At 43.1% G+C, this 23,576-nt stretch overlaps 1 protein-coding gene across 1 annotated transcript in view; it reads right to left on the bottom strand.

Moving 5' to 3' along the window:
- The window catches only part of LOC140396289 (nucleosome assembly protein 1-like 1), a 67,133-nt gene that overhangs the window by 23,597 nt on the left and 19,960 nt on the right, over positions 1-23,576 (bottom strand). The window contains 7 exon segments of the mRNA XM_072484704.1: positions 4,708-4,847; positions 10,302-10,373; positions 11,149-11,180; positions 11,183-11,268; positions 12,920-13,014; positions 14,753-14,894; positions 19,225-19,327. Of these exon segments, the coding sequence (XP_072340805.1) occupies positions 4,708-4,847; positions 10,302-10,373; positions 11,149-11,180; positions 11,183-11,268; positions 12,920-13,014; positions 14,753-14,894; positions 19,225-19,327 (670 nt within the window).

Genomic DNA, 23,576 nt, shown 5'->3' on the forward strand with positions numbered 1-23,576 from the left:
TTTATCATTGGTCCAAAGTGGGCATTCCTAGGGTGCAGCCACCATGACAGGAAGAGAGCAGCACGGGCTGGTTTAGCACACTAAACTAAATCATAAGAACTTAACTAGGAACAGGAGTAGGCCATCTGGCCCCTCGAGCCTGCTCCGCCACTTAACGAGATCATGGCTGATCTTTGTGGACTCAGCTGCATTCTCCGGCCCGTACACCATATCCCCGAATCCCTTTATTCTTTAGAAAGGCATCTATCTTTTTCTTAAAAACGTTTAAAGAAGGAGCCTCAACTGCTTCACTGGGCATGGAATTCTAGAGATTCACAACCCTTTGGGTGAAGAAGTTCCTCCTACACTCTGTCCTAAATCTACCTCCCCTTATTTTGAGGCTATGCCCCCTATTCTGCTTTCCCCAGCCAGCGGAAACAACCTGCCCGCATCTATCCTATCTATTCCCATCATTATGTCTCAATAAGATCCCCCCGCATCCTTCTAAACTCCAATGAGTACAGTCCCAGTCTACTCAACCTGTCGTCATAATCTAATCCCCTCAACTCTGGGATCAACCTAGTGAATCTCCTCTGCACTCCCTCCAGTGCCAATATGTCCTTTCTCAGGTAAGGAGACCAAAACAAATCGCTGGCTTTTAAAGCAGACCAAGGCAGGCCAGCAGCACGGTTCGATTCCCATACCAGCCTCCCCGAACAGGCGCTGGAATGTGGCAACTAGGGGCTTTTCACAGTAACTTCATTGAAGCCTACTCGTGACAATAAGTGATTTTCATTTCATTTCAAGGTTGTGTTCACTTCAGTGTTCTTACTAGATTACTGCAGTTTTTAAATTTGGATTTTAAGTTTTCCAAGCATTTAGGTTTTAAAAACTCTGTCAAAGTCAAAGCAACTTAGAATTAGTTTCCATCCCCTACTTTCCATTTCATAGAATTTACAGTGCAGAAGGAGGCCATTCAGCCCATCGAGTCTGCACCGGCTCTTGGAAAGTGCACCCTACCCAAGATCCACACCTCTACTCTATCCCCATAACCCAGTAACCCCACCCAACACTGAGGGCAATTTTGGACACGAAGGGCAATTTTGGACACTAAGGGGAATTTATCATGGCCAATCCACCTAACCTGCACATCTTTGGACTGTGGGAGGAAACCGGAGCACCCAGAGGAAACCCACACACACACACGGGGAGGATGTGCAGACTCCGCACAGACAGTGACCGAAGCCGGAATCGAACCTGGGACCCTGGAGCTGTGAAGCAATTGTGCTATCCACAATGCTACCGTGCTCCTCAACTAAGGTGCATATTTTGGTTGCGTATCACTGGGAGGTTGTGCGTTGTCTACAGTGAAGAAAATATTTTTTTAACACTTCCAAATTTAATGTTATTAATTCCCTAGACTAACTAGAGGACCCATGTTCACTTCAGAGTTTTCCTTTTTAAACATTTGCAGAAATTCTTGCCATCTATTTTTTATATTTCTAGCGAGATTACTAATACTTCACACTCCAATTTCTCCCTCCTTACTAATTCCGTCACTGCTTGGATTTAAAAAAATAAACTATGCTGTCCAAACTTCTGATCTGCCATCTATCTGTGGAATTTTGCACTTTTTCTTTCAATTTGATGCTATCTTTAACTTCCTTACGTTATGCACAATTGATGCACCCTTCTGGAATCTCACTGGGAAGTATTTTTGTTGTGTTAAGAAATATCTTTCTAAAACTCTTCAGCAAGCTCCGTTTTACTACCCTTGTAATTGCCGTTATTTAGATTCAAGTCTTAGACACGCCTTCCTTCAATCGTGTTATGACCATTGCTACTATCTTGGGGTTCCTTTACTATGCCATTAAACGATCTGGTCTCATTGTACAAAATCAGGTTTAGAACAGTCTGCTCTCTGGTTGGTTCTACAATATGCTAAGAAATTGTCACAAAAACAAATTTGAATTCACCTTCCAGGCTACCCCATTTGACCAATCAAGACGTAGATTAAAATCACCCATGACTCTTGCAGTACCATTCTTACAAGTCACTATTATTTCTTTCTATATAACCCATCCTACAATAAAGTTGCCGTTAGGGGGCCTAACAATTGCTCCAACAAGCGACGAAACTGTTGCTGGTTCTATCCAAATTCACTCTGCATATTGATCTCACTATTGTATGATCATCCTTAACAATGCTACCTCACCACCCTTTCCTAGTTTCCTGTCCTTCCAACATGTCAGATACCTTTGAATATTCAGTTCCCAGCCTTTAACTTACACAAAAGCCTTTAACTTACACAAAAACATAGGACTTAGGAGCAGGAGTAGATTATTTCAGCCCTTCGAGCTTGCTCCATCTTTCAATGAGATCATGGTTGATCCAGTTGCAGTCTCAACTCTGCTTCCCGTTTTCCCCCATAACCTTTCATTAACTTGTTTATGAAAAAGATGCCACAATTCTGCCTTAAATAAATTCAATGATCCAGCCTCTTTCTAGGGAAGAGATCACACATCAACAACCCTCAGAAAAAAAATCTCCTCAAAGTCTTAAAACGGTAGACCTCATACTTCAGTGTTTCCCCAGGTTCTAGCCTCTCCCACAAGTAGAAACATCCTCCCGGTATTTTCTTTTGGGGATGATCTCTTGTAAAGATTTCAAAACCCGCAAAGATTTCTAATCTCTGACCTAAATGGGCAACCTCTTATTTTTTAAAACAGTAACCACTAGCACTAGATTCTCCCACAACAGGAAACATCACCTTCCCTTCACCCCTCAGGATCTTGTATGTTTCACACTTTGGGCGGATACAAACCTAACCTGTCCAACCTTTCCTCACAAGACAACAGTCTGGCAAATCTTCTCTGAACTGCTTCCCAATGCACTTGCATGCTTCCTTGAATAAGGAGACCACAGTACTGCCCACTACTTCAGCTGTAGTTTCACCAATGTCCTGTATAACTCAGAGCATAACCACCCTACTTTTGTATTCAAATGCCCTCACAATAAATATTCTATTAGCTTTCCCAATTGCTGTAGTGATACTTGGCTTTTGCAGTTCATGCACTAGACAACTAGATCCCTCAGTATATTATCGAAGTGGAGATTATAGAGTTTAAGATTAAATTTGACTTCGCCTGCATAGACAATTTTACACTTTCCCACATGATATTCCATTTGCCAGGTCTTTACCCACACCCTCAACCCATCCAGAATCCTATTGTAGCCTCCGTGTCTTATTCTCATTTTATCTATCTTTGTGTAATCAGCAAATTTAACAACACACCTTTGGTCTCTTCATCCATTTGGAATAGACAAGTACTGCATCCATCCAAATTTCTTATTCATTTTTGGGATGTGGGCATTGCTGGCTAGGCTAGCTTTCATTGCCATCTGATTGCCCTCAAGGTGATGGTGAGCTGTATTAAACTGCTGTGGTCCATATGGTGTCAGAACACAGTTCAGTTAGGAAGGTTCCAGGATTTTAACCCAGTGACAGCAAAGAAATGATGATCCAAGTCAGGATTGAGGGGCTTGGAAGAGAATTTGCAGGTGTGTTCCAATGTGCCTGTGGCCGTTGTCCTTTGGGGTGGTAAAGTTCACTGGTTTGGAAAGTGCCTTGGCCAGTTAATGCAGAGCATCTTGAAGATGGTACATACTGCTGCCATTGTGTGCTGTTGGTGGATGCAGTGAATATTTAAAGGTGGTGGATGGGGTATCCGTGATTGTGCTGAGTATTATTGGGTCTGCATTCATTCAGGTAAGCGGGGAGTATACCATCATACTGCTGACTTGGCCCTTGTAAATGGTAGACAGGCTCTCACGTGGTGAGATACTTGCTGCAGAATTCCCAATCTTTGACATGCTTATGTTGCCATAGCATTTATACAGCTGGTCCAGTTAAGTTACTGGTCAACGGTGGTCCCCAGGGTATTGATGGTAAGGAAGACAGTAATGATAACACCATGGAATGATGCGGGAATTGTTAAGATTCTCTCTTGTTAATGTCATTGCCTAGCACTTCTACTGGTTACAACTTATCAGTGCAAGCCTGAGCATTGTCCAGATTTTGCTGTATTATGGTAGACTGCAACAACATTTGCTATATGCCCTTACTGCTCTTTAGCGATCTAGCAAATCGATGAACTGTAGGTGAAACTCCCAACAGTTATCTCAGACTTGTCCAATCGTTTAGCGTGGGGGCCATTTCAAATTTTCCTCACATTTTGTGGGACGGCATTCCAAGCCTATCAGCATCAAACGCAGGAATGAAATAGACCACCAATGGAGGAGCAGTCCCTGCAGAAATCTTCAAACTCACTGACCCGTCTTACCAGCATTTTCAACGATCACTCTACAGGTCACAAAGGGGCTTCGCGGACCACATTGCAGTTGGACAAGCCAGAGTTTATACATTCAAACTCACGCTGGCACTGAACTACATCATTTCTGTCTAAGTAGATCGTTGAAAATAGATGGAGTCTGTGCTACAAAAAAGTGGAGCTTGCTTCAAACAAAATAAAAATGAATTTTCCACTAACTGTTCCAACACAAATTCAGTATAACTAAACTCATTGCATTCACCCAGAAGTAGTGACACAAGGTTGACAACCCAGTACACCTTTCACTGCAGCCATTCTTTAATGTTTTAAATTCAATAGCAACATTTTAAAAAAATCATCTTCAATTTCTTCTGTTAAATTGAAGAAGCTTGCTTACCCTGTGCATCCCATAATTTCTGGCCCATCAAATGAGAAAGGGTCTGACTCATCAGGCTGCGACCTCATCTTGTATGTTTTTGTCACTGCGTCATTGGTGAAATACTCATTTGGCTCAAACTTAAACTCCAGGGTAAAACTCTAGGAAAAATATACACAAGCAACAAGACAAAGAACATCAATATACTATTAAGGAGAAATTAGTTTTTTTGTTTTAAATTGAAGCATTTTATTTTGTACACAAGCCATGAGCTCACCCTCAAGCGGAGTCAAATTGAAAAATGGCTTGCTTACCATTTTGCATCTCTATGGGATTCATTAGCTACACTGCCATAAATAGCTTGCAGTATTATAACACAATCACATTTGACAAGCAGCTTAAGAATTCCCCAAGCAAACATTCCCCAACATAACTTGGAAGTGCAATATTTATTGTTCAGAGCTTTAGAAAGTGATTAAAATTGTTTCATGTGTAGGCGTTAATATAATAGGTACAATTACTTAAAACGGATGTTCTGGGATACCATCAAGCTGTTCTGCATCGATACTGAATGAACAAACTGGACTCATAACTGATAAAAAGGTGGGAACAATTGCCACTGATAATTTACCAAACAGTGCTCAAGTTTTGGGAATAATCTGTGCTGATCCACTGAAATAAACTGCAATCAACCATAATATAGAAGCATTCATACATCAGTTGTTATTTCAGCTGTGAAATAAATCTGGGATTTTTAGCAAGATAGATGCATTGGCCTTTCCCAAAAAAGGGTTACAATTTGTTTTCTTCGACTGTTGTCTGTTATTTTCATGTCAACCGGATAGGTGCAACAAATATTGGACTACAAAGGGTGATAAAACGACTGGAAGCAAAACAATTCACACCATCACTAGGCAAGGATTCGAACTGTCCAATAATGAAGGATTACTGTGCCATGCATAAGACAGATGATGGGATTGTTTTCCTTAAATTAGAGATGGTTATAAAAGAGATTTGATAGAAGCATTTAAAATTATGAGAGTGACATGTGGCACAGTGGTTACCACTGCTGCCTACGGCGCTGAGGACCCGGGTTCGAATCCCAGCCCTGGGTCACCGTCCGTGTGGAGTTTGTGTTTTCCTCGTGCCTGCGTGGGTTTCACCCCCACAACCCAAAGATGTGCAGGTTAGGTGGATTGGCCACGCTAAATTGCTCCTCAATTGGAAAATATATATAATTGGGTCCTCTAAATTTAAAAAAAAAAATCATGGTTTGGATGGAGCAAAAATATTAATTTCTAATGGTTGAAGGGTTGATAATAAGGAGGCATAGATTTAAAGTGATTGGTAAAAAAAAAAAAAAATCAGAAAATAATGCAAGGGAAATGTTTTTATTCCCCAAACTGGAAGCTGTAGTTTGGAATGCACCGCCTGGGAGAGGTACAGATTCAATAGCAGCCTTCATAAAGGAATTGAATAACTACTTGGAATAATTTTTTTTAAAACATGTTTTTATTAAGAATTTTTCAATAACAATATTTTCTACCTTACAAACAACCCCCCCCCCCAAACCCGTAACCAAACAAAAGAAAATAGAACTCGGGTGGCAAGACATGAACATGGCAAGTCAATAAGATACAAAACTTTGTACAGTGGATTCTTCCCGTACATGCCGGTTCCCGGATCCTACCATGTGTTTTCTTGCTCAAATGCCCCCCAGAAACCCCCCCTCCCAGCCGCTGTCTCTCACCTCACCGCCCCCCCCCCCCCCCCCCCCCCCCCCCCCACCCCCACCCCCTACCTCCACCCCCTCCTCCCCCGTTTTGCTGTTGCTGCTATCCGACCTTCCTCTAACGCTCCGCGAGATGGTGTAGGAACGGTTGCCACCGCCTGTAGAACCCCTGCGCAGACCCTCTCAAGGCAAACTTTATCCTTTCCAACTTGATAAACCCAGCCATATCATTTATCCAGGCCTCCACGATGGGGGGCTTTGCCTCCTTCCACATTAGCAAGATCCTTCGCCGGGCTACTAGGGACGCATAGGCCAGAATACCGGCCTCTTTCGCCTCCTGCACTCCCGGCTCGTCCACTACGCCAAATAGTGCTAGCCCCCAGCTTGGCTTGACCCGGGCTTTCACCACCTTAGATACTGTTCCCCGCCACTCCCCTCCAGAGCCGGACATGACCAAAACATATGGACATGGTTCGCCAGACTTCCTGAGCACCTCCCACATCTGTCCTCCACCCCAAAGAACCTGCTCAGCCTTGCCCCCGTCATATGCGCTCTATGAACCACCTTAAATTGTATCAGGCTAAGCCTGGCACACGAGGAAGAGGAATTAATCCTACTTAGAGCATCAGCCCATAGCCCCTCCTCAATCTCCTCCTCCCATTTACCCTTCAGCTCCTCTACCAGAGCCTCCCCCTCTTCTTTCATCTCCTGGTATATTGCCGACACCTTGCCCTCCCCGACCCATACGCCCGAAATCACCCTATCTTGAATCTCCTGTGCCGGGAGTAGCGGAAATTCCCTCACCTGCCGCCTCACAAACGCCCTCACCTGCATGTACCTGAAGGCGTTTCCCGGGAGTAGCCCAAACCTCTCCTCCAGCCCCTAAGCTCGCAAACGTCCCGTCAATGATCAGGTCCCCCATTCGTCTAATCCTGACCCGATGCCAGCTCTGAAATCCCCCGTCCATCCTTCGTGGGGACAAACCGATGGTTGTCTCTAATCGGGGACCACACCAAGGCTCCCGTCGCCCCCCTATGCAGTCTCCACTGCCCCAGATCCTTAGCGTTGCTGCCACCACCGGGCCCGTGGTATACCTTGTCGGTGAGAGCGGCAGCGGTGCCGTCACCAGCGCCCCCAGGCTTATTCCTTTGCAGGACGCAATCTCCAACCTCTTCCACGCCGCCCCCTCTCCCTCAGTCACCCACTTACGGATCATTGCCACATTGGCTGCCCAATAGTAACCCTCCAAATTCGGCAACGCCAACCCTCCTCTATCTCTGCTACGCTCCAAGAACCCCCTCCTTACCCTCGGGGTCTTGCTTGCCCACACAAATCCCGTAATGCTCCTGCTTACCCTCTTAAAAAAGGCCTTAGTGATCACAATTGGGAGGCATTGGAGTACAAAAAGAAATCTCGGGAGGACCACCATTTTAACCGACTGTACCCTACCCACCATCGAGAGTGGCAACATGTCCCATCTTTTAAAATCCTCCTCCATCTTTTCCACCAACCGCGACAAATTAAGTTTGTGCAGTGCCCCCCAGCTCCTAGCTACCTGAATCCCCAAGTATCGAAAGCTCCTTTCCGCCCTGCTCAACGGTAGGTCGTCTATCCCTCTTCCCTGGTCCCCCGATGGATCACAATGAGCTCACTCTTTCCCACATTGAGCTTATAGCCCAAAGTCTCCAGACTCCCGTAGGATCTGCATAGCCTCAACCAACCCCTCCACTGGATCCGTCACATACAGCAACAGGTCGTCTGCGTACAGCGACACTCGATGTTCCTCTCCCCCTCGAGCCACCCCCTTCCATTTCCCCGACTGCCTTAACGCCATGGCCAAAGGTTCAATTGCTAATGCGAACAGCAGAGGGGACAGGAGGCACCCCTGCCTCGTCCCTCGATACAGCCGAAATACTCCGACCTCCGCCGGTTCGTGACCACACTTGCCACCGGGGCTTTATACAGGAGCTTAACCCAACTGATAAACCCTCCCCCGAACCCAAACCTCCTCAACACTTCCCAGAGATACTCCCACTGTACCCGATCGAAGGCCTTCTCCGCGTCCATGGCTGTCACTATCTCCGCTTCTCCCTCCACCGATGGCATCATTATCACATTTAGGAGCCTTCGCACATTAGTATTTAACTGCCTACCCTTTACGAATCCCGTCTGGCCCTCATGAATCACCCCCGGGACACAGTCCTCAATCCTCATGGCCAACATTTTTGCCAGCAACTTGGCGTCTACATTAAGGAGCAAGATCGGTCTATACGACCCACATTGCTGTGGGTCCTAATCCTGCTTCAAGATCAAAGAGATCGTCGCCTCCGACATTGTCGGGGGCAGGGTACCCCCCACCCTCGATTCATTGAAGGTCCTTACCAGCAACGGGGCTAACAGGTCTACATATTTCCTGTAGAACTCCATCGGGAACCCATCCGGCCCCGGGGCCTTCCCTGCCTGCATGCTCCCCAGTCCTTTAACCAGCTCCTCCACCCCAATTGGCGCCCCCAAACCAGCCACCTCCTGCACCTCCACCCTTGGGAACCTCACCTGATCCAAGAATCGCCACATCCCCTCTTTTCCCCCTGGGGCTGGGACCTATACAGTTCCTCATAAAAGGCCTTAAAATCCTCATTCACTTTCCCTGCCCTCCGCACCGTAGTTCCCCTGCCATCTTTGACTCCACCTATTTCCCTCGCTGCCATCCTCTTACAGAGCTGGTGTGCCAGCATCCGGCTCGCCTTCTCCCCATATTCGTATATCGCCCCCTGTGCCTTCCTCCACTGTGCCTCTGCCTTCCCTGTAGTCAACAGGTCGAACTCCGTCTGGAGACTTCGTCTCTCCCTGAGCAGTGCCTCATCCGGAGCCTCTGCACTTGGAATAATAAATTCAGAGACATGGATCTGAGCAAGGCATTAACTGGACTGCTTTTCAGTAGATGTGATGGGCTGCATGACCTGAATGAAACATACAAGATTCTGATGCGGCTTGATAGGGTAGACGCCGAGAGATAGATTCCCCTACCAGCAGAAACAAATATTCAAGATATAGGGACAATCATTTAGGACCAAGATGCGGAGAAATTAGTTCACTTGTGAATTTTTTGAATTCTCTGCCAACCAACCAGAAGGATCCAGAAGCAAGATCTTTTTACTTTTCTGTAAAGACAGTAACTGCAGTTTTTAAAAAGAAAAAATATAAAAATAAAATAACGTAATTTAACCTGAAATTGTGGTTATTCCAAAGTCTACTTTACTTACTTAGCAATGCGGGACCCAAGATCAATGCTACTAAGTGGTAGGTAGATGAAATCTTTGGTGAAGGTACGGGTTATACCGGGGGGGGGGGGGATAACTTGACTGCATCGGAGTCGGGGAGTGAGAATCCCTGTTCACCATTTAGAATGTCGGCCCTTTTTGGTATAGGGGGACTTCTAAGAATAGTGGTGAGTTTTCAACAACAGCACCCAACTTTAATGCACCAAGCAGGGCAGAAACAATGTGAAGAACATTTATATTGCCCAAAGTTTTTCTAACTAGGCATGCAACATGTGCATTTTTAGCAGGGATGAAGAACCATTATACTGCTATCCTGGTCCCGATTAAACCTAGGAGTTCCCTGATCCATATGGCTCAGCTCCTTCAGGTGGATAAATTAATTTTTTATAAAATCATTTCAATGATTTATGTCCCAGCAACTCTCATACCTTGCAATTTTTTTCTTGCGACTGTATCTCTATTCTTTTTCACATAACATGAAGGACCGACAGAACATGAAGGACCAACAGAACATCTGCATTTAGATCCCTCCTTCCACTACCACAAATCAAAACAAAACATTGAAAACTGGGTTGCAATATATTTGCTGAAGTAATTCTTACCATTGGCTGTCCAGGGTCTGAAAATTTCACCTTCAAGTCTTTTAAATGCTTTAAGATAGGCTCATCATGCTCCTATTTTTAAATAAAAACAAGATTTTTAAGGTTCATCAGTGTAGCATCTAATTTATAATAGTCAATCACTAAACTATATCAGCAAACCCAAGACCACTACCATCTAGAAGGACAAGGGCAGCCTACCATCCAGATGAATAAGGGCATCAGACCCACCTGAAAGTCTCCTCCCAAGTCACTCACCATCCTGACTTGGAAATATATCACGTTCTTTCACCGTCACAGGGTCAAAATCCTGGAATTCCCTAACCACACTGTACCTGCAGCAGTTTAAAGCAAGACGCTCACAACCACCTTCTCACAGGCAATTGGGGAAATTGATCTACCCTTGCACACTTAAGGTTTCACCCGATTCTAGCAAAAGGCTCAATTCAAGATGAAAATTAAGATACAAAATAAAAACTGAAAATGCTTAAAAATCTCTAATCTGGCAGCACCTGAGAGTTGATGAGAGTTAGCATTTTGATGCTCCACTATTCAATAGGGTTATGGTCTCAGCTCCACTATAAGCAAGACTCCTTTGCCTAACAAAAATCTGACAAACCCCATCTTAAATAAAAATGTGTCCAACTCGAGTCAGTGTCAGTGGGGACAGTTAAGGTAGTAGGGCCATGGATCCCTGTGTGGTTGCCAAAGCCCCTTTGTGGGGACTGTTAGATATCAACTCCCCTACAACTTGCCCCTTGGTCCAAGGTACCAAGTTTGGTTAAGATTGGACCTCAGTAGAGTTTGCCAATAAACAGACAGACATTTATATTTATGGAACACAAGTCACCTGTATCATGTCACTGAGCAAATCAACATTTTGAAGACAGTCAACCAAAACTCTGGAATTCCCTTTGGCTCCTCCTTTTCTTCATCTTTTTTCTCTTCCTCCACTTTAACCTTTCTTTCACTTCATCCTGTGGTTTTGGGGGGGGGGGGGGGGGGGGGGGGAAAGGAAACAAGAGAGAGAGAGTGGTGAAATAAAATTACAAGGATGGAAAAATGAATCCAGTTTTTGGTCTGAATCAAAGTTCACCAACTTTTACTCTTTACTCATGGATTGTATCAAATCTGATTGATAAAGCCATTTGAGTAGTCATCCAATGATCAACCCAATATAGCCCCGAGCACTATGTCTGGAGGGGGTGGGGGTGATAAAAACATTTAGATATGCCAACATTTATTGCCTATCCCTAATTGACCTTGAAAACATTGTGCTTGAACCATTGCAAGTGTAGAGGTTTGTACAAATGAGTGGCTTGCTCGGTCATTTCAGAGGGCAACACATGAAGGATGGCAGCTTTTCTTTCCTAAAGGGCATTAATAAATCAAACAGGTTTACGAACATGTGCATTAAGAGTAGGCCACTCAACCTCTCGGACGTGCTCAATCATTTCAACACAATCATAACCCATACACCACATTCCCACCTACCCCGATAGCCTCAGTAAATCAAGATCTACCTAGCTCTGCCGTAAAAACAAAGACTTGGCTTGCACCTTTTGAGGAAGTATGCCAAAGACCCGTGACTCTCAAAAACCTTTCCTCATTATGGTATTAAATGAGTGGTCTGTTATTTGAAACAGTGACCCCAAGTTCCAGATTCTCCCACAAGAGAGAAAACCTCCTCTCCACATCCAACCCATCAAGACTACTCAGGATTTTAAAGGTTTCAATCAAGTTGCCTCTTACTCTTCTGAACCATCTCACCTGTTCAATCTTTCCTCAGACAATCACCCATTTCTGGTCTAATAAACCTTCTCGGAACCGCTAACACATTTACATATTTTCTTAAATAAGGAGAGCAATACTGCACACAGTATTCCAGATGTAGTCTTAACTGAAGCATTATCTCCCGTTCTTGTATCAATTCTCCTCACCAAACGATGGTCTATTCACTTTCCACATTACTTGCTGTACCTGCATTGAGATTCACTGACTAGGACACTCCGATCATTCCGAAATTCAAAGCTCTGTAATCTCTCACCATTTAGATAAAGTATCTTTTTTATTCTTCCTGCCAAAGTGGACCATTTCATATTTGCCCATATGCTGGGTCACTGTGCGAAATGCAAGCTGTCCCATGTCTGCGTGGGTTTCCTTCAGGTGCCCGCGTTTCCTCCCACAAGTCCCAAAAGACGCGCTTGTTAGATGAATTGGGACATTCTGAATTCTCCTTCAGAGTGCCCGACAGGCGCCATAATGAGGCGACCAGAAGATTTTCACAGCAACGTCATTGTAGTGTTACTGCAAGCCTACTTATGACACTAATAAAGATTTTATTATTTAAAAAAGTTAGGAAAAATTTTGATATCACAGTTATCGCATTAATCTTGACTGATTGAGGTCATGAAGCAAATCTGAGACGTGATGTTACTCACAATAACTACTACATTAATTCAAAGAAAACATCCCAGATATCAAATGCAGTTAATTAATATTGTGGCAAATTTTACAACAGTTAGCTTACACTACAGGCAGCTATGAGCAGCACAGTCCAGGTTACATTCCAATAAATGATCTTGTCGTCTGCAAAAAAAAAAAGCTCTCAGCATCTAGACTCTAGGATACTTACTGATAATTCCTCCTCATCATCTCCTTGCCATTTGCATTCATCCTCCGTTGGCTCAAAGATAGCATTGATAATATCACTTCTCTGAGGGAAAGACAGATAGGTATTATTTATTGGGAATTCCGTAACCCACATCATTTGAAAATATGCTGAAACACTAAGACAATACCTTGCAAATTATTTTCAAATCATTTAATCAGTTAACAAGAGGCTACAATAATCCCCACTGAGCTACCTGCATGACATTAAGTATTCATGCTGTACCACCAATCTGGAGAGTTTCACTATTCAAGTCTTAAAAGCATGAAATTAGTGCTTTTAAATAAAAAAAGTTCAAAAGTTCTCATCTTGGCCCACACAAAAATTCTTTCAAACCCAATTACCAGTTGACTTCGCTCCACCCGAAAAATTATCCGACTACTGGTTTCCAAGCCCTTGAAAGCTTTGACAAATCTTGGCAATTGAGGTTTTTAAAACTTATCTATTCATTGTAATACAAAACTACAAGTTTTTTTAAAAAAACGATTTGTTTTTCCCAAACAGTTACAAATATATGCCCATTACTTCAGGCTTCTATTCAAGATAAAGTAGGAAGAGGAAACAAAATGAAGTATATTAACTCTCAAGGAGCCTCAAAAGGTTCAGAAAGGCCCATCACAGTCAAGCATGACTAGCGCAATTGTTGTCACACGTGTATATTTTATAAAAAATAGTTTCTTTGTGATGTAGTTTGTGCAGAAAGTAATGTCCAATAAAAATGTACCATCTAATTGACTTTAGTTCACCTATTGCTACAATGTCAAGTGCGCACACAGTGGAACTTCACCATCTCTGCTCCATGATCAACTGGCTTCACTATTCAGGGAGCACCCCTAAAAAGGTTTTGTAGAAATTTGAATAAGAGCAGCTGTAAGAGACATAGCTAAACGTAAAGGAATTAGGGGAGAGGGGCCTTTCAGCAATAATTAACCTTACACACTCCAAACATGGTGCAGTTGGTTTTCTGAGCAGTTCTGCAAAACAATCAAGGTATTTAAAACTGAAATTATGCTATAGCATAAATGATACACCAGTGTCATGTGAGAATCATTACAAATCCTACATAGCTATTTAAAAAAACTCAGAGTCTATTTCATTGTATTTTATAATGTTAGTTTGGGTGTGGTCAAGGATAATCTCAAAATCCCACAGAGGATTGTTGATTTGAATTTTAATTTCAAAGTATCGTGTGGATTGACAATGAGGAGAGAATGGCTATCAATTGATACAGTTCATATGTGGGCCCACTTTGGGTTGATTATTTTATGCTCAACTACCACTTCACAGGCAAATAACTGGAAACAATTTGGTTGTTTCAAGCTAAACAATAACTTGGAGCTTTTCTTAAAACCAAAGATTGCTTTGCTTTTAAAAGGCCTTTGAATTGAAGGATATAAAATGTTACCAAACATAGGTAGGAAAATCCTGAGAGAATTTCATTGAAATGCCAAAAATAGCTTTCAAAAGTGTCACAGGAAATTAGAGTATTCTTTGACGCAATGAGCATGATACCTTCTTGTTTAAAAAGCACGAGTTGTTGTACCCTCTGAAATAGCTGAACAGCAACAATCAATTGGTTTGTGGAATTATGAGGAATCAGTAACGGAATCTGCCGGAATTAAGTCAAAACTGTTTCCTTATGCTTCCATAGTTGGCCGCCTATTATTTTTTTGGATTAGATGCTATTGTGGCAAATACTGGATGCAAGAGGGACTGGGATTTGGAGACTGTTCTGGGTGGCCTGTGCAAAATTCCTCCTGGGAAAGACAGGATGAAATCTCACCTTGTCAAAAAGGGGCTGATAGAGAGCAGCGTACTTTTGTTGCAGTTCATGAACTTCTGCATAGAACTTAGCTTCTATATGAGCACACTTCACTTGGAGATTCTTCAAAGCATTCACACGCTTCTTCACAATTTTAGGCAAGCTGAAAATCAGAACAAATTCCAAATTAACGTGCTCCTACTATTCAGTCAACATCCACTTAACACAAATTTTTAACAAGCACAAGCCGGAGTTGTATTCTCTTAGATCTCCAAATGAGATACAATTTTGCATTTCCAATCACCATGACCAGCATCATCATTCTTTATTTCAGCCTGCAAGGACAATCAAGCACATGAGGTGAGAACAAGGACACAGCAGCCTGCTTGGGTTACCATTGACCAGAAACTGAACTGGACTAGTCATATAAATACAGGGCAACAAGAGCAGTTCAGAGGCTAGGAATTCTGCAGCAAATAACTTACCTCTCGACTCCCAAAACCTGTCCACCATTTATAAGGCAGATCAAGAGTTGGAATATTCTTCACTTGTCTGGATGAGTTCAGCTCCGACAACACAAAAAGCTAGACTCCATCCACAATCAAGCAGTCTGCTTGACTGGCATCCAATCCACAAACCTTTACTCCCTCCTCCACCACTAATGAACAGTGGCAGCAGTGTGTAGCACCTAAAGATACATTGCAGGAACTCACCAAGGCTCCTTAGACAGCACCCTCCAAACCTAGGACCTCTACGATCCATAATAACAAGGGCAGAAGATGCATGTGAACACACCACCTGGAAGTTCTCTCCAAGCAACACATCCAGACTTGGAAATATATTTCTGCTCCTTCACTGTTACGGTGTCAAAATCCTGGAACTTTCTCCCTAACAGCGTGGTGGGTATACTTACACCACATGGATGGCAGCTGTTCAAGATGGATAATAAATGCTGGGCTAGCCATTGATGCCCACATCCAACGAATGAATAAAAAAGGTGCAGGGTGGAATACAATTAGGGTTCTCAGGGTAACTGGAGTTTAAAAAGCAGGCTAACAGAACTTCAGCAATGGTACGCTGCATCCCACAAGTGCAGAACAGGAGCATGATGGAGTCCAAACAGCAGACATTTGGCTCAGAGCCCATTCTGGCTCTCCATAGATCAATCCAGTCAGTCCATTTCCCCCACTGCATCTCCAAGTGCCCATTCAATTTCCATTTGAAATCACTAATTTTATTAACCCTCTAACTGATGAATTCCAAGTCATTACCACTCACAAAAGTAGTTTTTTCCCCACACATCCTCATATCATTTGCCCAAAACCTTGAGTCCAGTCCTTGTACCATCAGCTAATGAGAAGAAAAAAAATCTTCAGCCCGTCATAAGTGTATAACACCCATCAGATCTTCTCTCCATTTCCTTAGTTCAAAGGAGAACAAGCCCAGTTTGTCCAACTAATCTTCAGCTAAACTCCCCCCATCCTGGAACCATTCTGGTAAATCTCCTCTGTCCCCAGTAAAATAACCCAACTTTCTTCCAAAGTAATAGTTAGTTGGGGCCTAACCAGAGGTTTATAAAAGTTCAACATAACCTCTGCACTTTTGTAGTCAATGCCTCTATTTACAAACCCCAAGATACTTCACCCGTTGCTAAATACTATTTGCAGTCAACTGATATTATCCTCGTTGTTTGCCATATCCCCAAGCTTGGTATATTTGACAAATTTTGAAATTTTACTTATTCCAATATCAAAGACTAATTAAACACAATGCAATGGTCCTGAAATCAACACCTTGGAACACCACTGTCTATCATCTGCCAATCTGAAAAATAACTATAATTAACAGTTTTATTTACAATAAACCATTTCATTGCACTGCTATTCCAACTATGTTTGGGGACCATCGCTACAGCCAACACGCTTACCAAATCGCAGAGCATAAAGCTTTCACCATGCAACAATCAGATGATGCTCTCCGCCATATTAAAATCCAAACCTCAAGCTGGAAATTCTTCTGTTCTTGCACCAACAGAATAACTCCAAGGCACTCTTTCAAGATCTTCTCCAAACTGCCATTTTTCATTCATATATATTTTAAAGAACAGCCATCAAAGGCCCAATAGTTGAGCCAACTTCACTGCTTTATTTGATGCCCATATTCTCTTGGATAGGATAGCAAGTAGGAACTATACACGATTTGCCTCAAGGGTAGGAACGAAGGGTAGAAATTAAAGATTGGGGGGGGGGGGGGGGTGCGCGCGCGCGCAATGCTGGAGAGAGTATGGAGTGCATGTCCCAGAGGGGCCAAAAGCAGAATGTATTTTACTAGAACCAAGGAACAATGGAGGTACTATTATACTGCTTGGTGCAGTCTAGAAGCCATCCATTAGTGGGAAAAATGTAGAGGAACATATTTGGAAGGAAATTACAGAAATGCAACAAATGGGGAAATACACAGACAGATAGTAGTTGTATAAAAAGGTGGTGGGGGCAGGCTTCCTAATGTATGCTCAGGAGAATTTTCTAAGCACTGTGTTTTCAGTCCGAGGAAGGAGGCGTTTCTAGACCTGGTTTCAAGGAATGAGGTAGTGTCAGTAGGAGAACATTTAGGGAGCAGTGATCACTGCATCATATGGTCTACGTTTGCAATGGGAAAGACAGGACAATCCAGAGGAAAAGCAATTACATCAGTCATGATTGTATTAATAGGTGAAGCAGGCTTTTAAAAAAAATTTGTTCATGGAATGTGGCCGCCGCTGGTTGCCAATCCCCGAGGACACTTAAGAGTCAACCACATTGCTGTAGATCTGGAGTCACATGTAGGCCAGACCAGGTAAAGACGACAGATTTCCTTCTCTAAAGGACATTAGTGAACCAGATGGGTTTTAGCGCCAATCGACAATGGTTTCATGATCTTTTAGTCAGATTTTATAGAATTCAAATTTCACCATCTGCTATGACGGGATTCAAACCCGGGTCCCCAGAGCATGACCCTGGGTCTCTGGATTACTAGCCCAGCAATAATACCACTATACCACTGCCTCCCCGGTGATGGGCTACATGAGCTCGTCTCATGTTTTTGACAAGAATGGCTAAAAAAGCATTCAAGATCCTGGGCTTTATAAATAGGAGTATAAAGTACAAATGTAACAAAGTTACAATAAACCTACATAAAACACTTGCTCAGCCTCAAACTGGGGTAGTGTTCATTCTGGGTACCTGAGAAAGATATGGAGGCATGAGAAGGGGTGCAAGAGGATTCACAAGAATGAGGTTCCTCATTATGAGGACCAGTTACGTGGAAATATTGGAGGAGCTGGGGCTGATCTTTTTGGAAAAGAGTTTTGATCGAGGTATCAAAATCGTGTGACATCTTTACAGAGGATATAGGCAGAAACCATCCAAGAACCAGAGGGCACATATTTAAGGTTTACTGACAAGAACCAATGGCGACAGGAGGAAAAACTACAGGCACAAATGGGTCAAATAGCTTTGTGTTGTAACTAGAATCAAATTATAAGAGAGCACAGGTATAGTGACATGATACCCTGATCACACCCTTCGCCCCCATATCCCTTGATTCTTTAGCCCCAATAGCTATATCTAATTCATGGGGACATGGTGAAGAGGAGCATGGAAATTGTGATCAAGTAACTTTCAGTATTAAAATATTAAGACCCCTCATGCCTAGCAATTTAAGCAAACGAAAACAAAAATCCAAGGAGTGATTACGAATCCACTTGTATCCTTTGCCTCTTAAAGAACTGGGTATTAAACAATGTACCACATTGGAGCACCTGCTGGATACCAAGCTACATGCAACTAGGTAGAGCCATCCATTTCAGCACTAGCATTTCATGGTTAGGAAGTTTGTCATGGGTACAGAAAAATCAAGTATTAACTAAATTCTTCACTAATCCCTTCACTTTGTATGTACCACCAACAAATTTACACCCTCAAGGAGCACTTCTTTCCCAGTCAGTAAACTCTCTGGTCCTAAAAGAACTGGTACTACAAGGTGGCAAGATAAAGTAAAGTCCAAAAGTCCAGATGAGCAATACTGGGGTCTGGATAAATGGCAACGGCAGCCAGCTTGATTGTTTGGCTGCACAGCAAAAACTGGAGCAACGCAGTGCTACCACCTGTATTTAGAACGTTTGAATCACGATAAGCCAATTATGAAAACAATCTCAGAAACGGTTCAGCAGATCTTTATTCTATTCAACTCCCAGTGCAGTAGGTCACAAATTCCAGGTTTGACTGGCATCCAAGTTCAGTTACCCCTTACAAGTAAGTTTTCACCAGTTGTTAACTGAATTCTTAAGAGGGCCATTTTGAGAGAGTATTCTAGTCCCAAACATTATTCTCTGCAGTGTCAACTTTGAAATAATGCATCTGTCACAACTAATAAGAATCACAATGAACATTCAGCAATCTGGAACAATAGATCCATGACAACGAGGTGCAATGTGCAATGTTAATATTACTTACCTTTCTATATAACCAGATGGGTTTCCTACAAGTCCATCAAGCCGCTCCTGTAATGCTGCCAAAATCCGTGGATTCTGCATCATCTGAACTGTAAGCTGCCGAGCTGTATCGGGTGGGGGTGAAAATGATCACAAAAAAAATCAGTTTATGTCTAATAATGACAATTAAACAATGTTTTTGATTCTTAAAGTTCTAAGTTTAAACCTAATGAATTACAAACTTAGTCAAAATAGAAGGAAAAAAACCTACAAATTCTAAATGAAAGTTCAGTAAAAACACATGCCAGCAGTTGTAAAGGAACACTGTAGGTTGTAAACCTACACATCTCCCTCCACATCAGAACAGAAGACAAAGTTAAAATAGAATCATACTGCAGTACACAGGCCATTCAGCCCATTGTGCTGGTGTTGACCCTTCAAAAGATTCAAGTCCCAACGCCCCACCATGATCCCATTCTCTTTCTCTCTAAAGCCCAGCAAATCTTTCCCCATAAAAATATTTCAGCAATTCCATTTTTAAAGTTACCACTGAATCTGCTTCGCCTTTTTCAGGCAGTCTAATTCCAGGTCAGAATTTGCTACATGAAAAAAGATCGAATCGCTCTCCTCCTTTTGCCAATTACCTTAAATGTGTCCCCAGATAACTGGTCTTTTTTGCCACTAGAAACGGCTTTACCTTATTTACTGTATTAAAATCTGCCTTCATTTTGAGTACCTCAAATCTCATGTAACCCTCTCCGCTCAAAGAACATCAGACTTTCAGGATGTACGAGGGATCCCAGGGCAGGTGGGGTGGAGCTGAGAGATTTAATCATCAAGTACACAGTGGGACTTGGTGATGACCTGCATGCTGTTTAACAGAAAAGTCAGGATGGAGGGGTTCTACAATTCATGGGCATTGTTCATTATGCACTTTCAAGAACTGGATAACATCGAACAATAGTTTGGGGGGGGGGGTGTTAATGGTGGCTATGGGCGATTCCTGATTCCTTTGTGTCATTTGTTTATGTGAACATGCAGACAAATGTTTGGTGGGAGGATGGGATCGTTGTTATTGATATGGGGATTGACATATTTGTTACTGTTTATTGTTGGTGGGTGCAAATCTGGGAGAAAATGTGAAAAAGGAGAATAAAAAATATTGTTTAAAAATAGAAAAGTCAGGTGGGACAAGGTCAGAAACATGATGCATATATGCAACAAGAGAACATATAAAGAGTGAGTAGGTGAAGAGATGGGTGAGCTTTATACAAAGACATGAATTTTGCCAATCAAGAAAATTCAAGCAAACTACATTGGATCCCCAAGACAAGAGAAAAGCACATTTGAAATATGGAATTCAACTCCGACTATGTTCAGCGAAGAGTCTCTTCCTTTGGCTAAAAGCAAGTAAAATGGGTCAGGAGAGAGCAAGGTAATAGGGCATTAGGGACGAAGGTGACATCGGAGAAAATTGGAAAAAAGTCAAATCTAAAAGCAATTTGTCAACGTGCTGTGCAAAACCTACGGTGGCTACGAGAATAGCAGCAAGTAACTCACCCCTCGACTCCCAAAGCCTGCCTACGATCTACAAGGCACAAGTCAGGAGTGTGATGGAATACTCTCTTGCCTGGACGATTGCAGCTCCAAAACTCCAGATTCCATCCAGGACAAAGCAGCCCACTTGATTGGCATCCTACCCACCACCTTTCACTGCCTCCACCAGCGATAGAGGTAGCAGTGCATACCATCTTTAAGATGTGCTGCAGCAAATCACAAGGCTTCTCTACAGCACCTTCCACACTTTTGACCCCGACCACCTAGAAATGTTTCAAGGTGGCTCACCACCATTGGCTTCAAGGGAAATTATAGAGATGGGCAGTAAATGCTGCAGTAGCCAGTGAGACTCACATCCCATGAAATAATAAAAACCCAAGCGAGGAAATGCAATAAAAGGTCCAACAGACTGGTTTCTGGGATGACAGTTGTTCTACAAGAGTTCGAATTGACTAGAACTACATGTCCTGAAGTTTTAGAAGAATGAGAGGCTCTCACAAACCATGGAATTTGGAGAGAGTGCTCACAGGGTAGATGCTGGGGAAATGTTTCCCTTGGACTGGGAATCTAGAACATAGAGATCACACCATCGGAATTAATTAAGATTAAGGTGAGTGTCTTTGGACTTCTCTGTAAGAGATCTTTAGATTAGCAACCGTCAAGTATATTCATGAAAGGGGCGGCACGGTGGCCCAGTGGTTAGCACGGCTGCCTCATGGTGTCAAGGTCCCAGGTTCAATCCAGGCTCACTGTAGCTAACCTTTGGCTTTAAAGCAACTGCTTTCCAGAGTCAGACAGAAGAAAAAAAGATTATGTGTGGGTAACAAAGGGGAGAGAACTCAGTCCCACTTGTGCTACAGCCATTCTGCAAGTGTGCTCGGTCTGACTAAACACTGCAGGCAGTATCTTCAACAGAAACCAAACAGCCACCAAGATCGTTCAAGATTTTAAAATCATCTCAACGCAGAATCAGAAAAATCACAAAGCATGACCAAATGTGACAGATTGGAGTGTAGCAGAAGCTACGTACATTAATACACAGGACCTTGGTTGGTTTGCAGACAAAGAAAATGTACACACATTGCACCGGTTTCAGCTGAACAAAATAAGTGATAGCCATTCACTGGTTAATTCCACAGGACAATGCCTTGATTAAGCTGCCTGGTTTGAATTTCAAATAATGCCAGCAGTTAACTGTCAGTAACCATCCACTAGTGCCATTAGCCATGTTAATGCCTTTTCCAGGGTTCACTTGCGAACCGATCAGCATCCTCTTCTCAAACAATATAAATTAGTTTCCCCAACATTGTTTCTGGTGATTGCCTTGCAGTGTGTAAAATGAAACGCTTCGACAAAGGGTCTTCTTTCAGCAATGCACAAATCTACAATCATGGCATTTGACTCACTTTTGGAAACGTAGACAAATCGAACCTATCTTCCCTCGTTGTAACTTACTGGTGTGTGAATTTCAACCAAGTTAGAGTTTGGAGTTTTTAAAAAATATATGGAAATGGTAACTTTATTCTTTTACAGGATATGGACCTCGCTGGCAGGGTCAGCATTTATTACACATCCTGGAGTGCCTTCAAGGTGGTGCTGAGCTGCCTTCTTGAATTACTGCAGTACCGGTGATATAGGTATAGCCACAGTGCTCTTAGGGAGGGAGTTCCAAGATTTTTGACCCAACAACAGTGAAGGAAGAGAGATGTATTTCGAAGTCAGGATGGGGAACCTGCAGTAGTGGTGTTCCAATGTATCTGCTGCACTTGTACTTCTAGCGTTGTGCTTTTTTATATAAATGTACATGATTCCAAACGTGTAAAAGCAGCAACATACAAAATACACACTCCATACAATCACAGTCCACAGTTTGTACAGTTTTCCTCCTTTAATCCTCTCCCCGATGAACAATTCCTCAAACAGTATAATTACCTGGGCCTGGTATAGCAGTGGGCTAAACAGCTGGCTTGTAATGCAGAACAAGGCCAGCAGCACGGGTTCAATTCCCGTACCGGCCTCCCCGAACAGGCGCCAGAATGTGGCGACTAGTGGCTTTTCACAGTAACTTCATTGAAACCTACTTGTGACAATAAGCAATTATTAAATTATTAACAAACCCCACCGAATCTCCCCTCCACTGACCTCTGCAACTCAAACTCCAACCGGAGAAAATTGTACAAGTCCCCCAGCCAAGCCGCCATTCCAATTTAACAGGATCCTTCACCAGGCACCTAGTGAGGCAAAGGCCACAACATCGGCCCCCTTCCCCTCGAAGCTCTGACATTTCAGATACCCCAAAACCCACCACCAATTGATCTGGTTTGATCTCCACCCCCCGTGTCTTAGATAGCGTCCCAAATACCGCCTCCCAGTATATCTCCATCCTCTCGCAAACCCAGAACATATGTGCATGATTCGCTGGCCCCCACCCACATCAGCCACCCCCTGGAAGAACACACTTATCTTTGCCCCATATTACCCTATGCACTACGTTAAAACTGGCTCAAGCTCATTCTCGCACAGGAGATGGAGTTCACCCTCCGAATCGCCTCACACTACAGTCCCCTTCCTATTTTCCCCCTCCCCCAATTCCTCCCTTTGTTCTTGATTCTCATCACTTGCACCCCCGCCCCCCAACACACCCATACATATTAAAGTTCAGCTTTTGGGGAAATCTTAACAGGAGTCGGCCATTTGGCCCTTCAAGCCTGCAGTCGTGGGTATGGGAGGTGCTGTTGAAGGAGTCAACTCCAGTGGATACAAGCTTAGTTGGTCCAACCTTTCCTCAAAGCAACTGACTCATTCCAGGTATTAATC

This window comes from Scyliorhinus torazame, chromosome 19, assembly GCF_047496885.1.
Source record: "Scyliorhinus torazame isolate Kashiwa2021f chromosome 19, sScyTor2.1, whole genome shotgun sequence".
Classification (NCBI taxonomy): domain Eukaryota; kingdom Metazoa; phylum Chordata; class Chondrichthyes; order Carcharhiniformes; family Scyliorhinidae; genus Scyliorhinus; species Scyliorhinus torazame.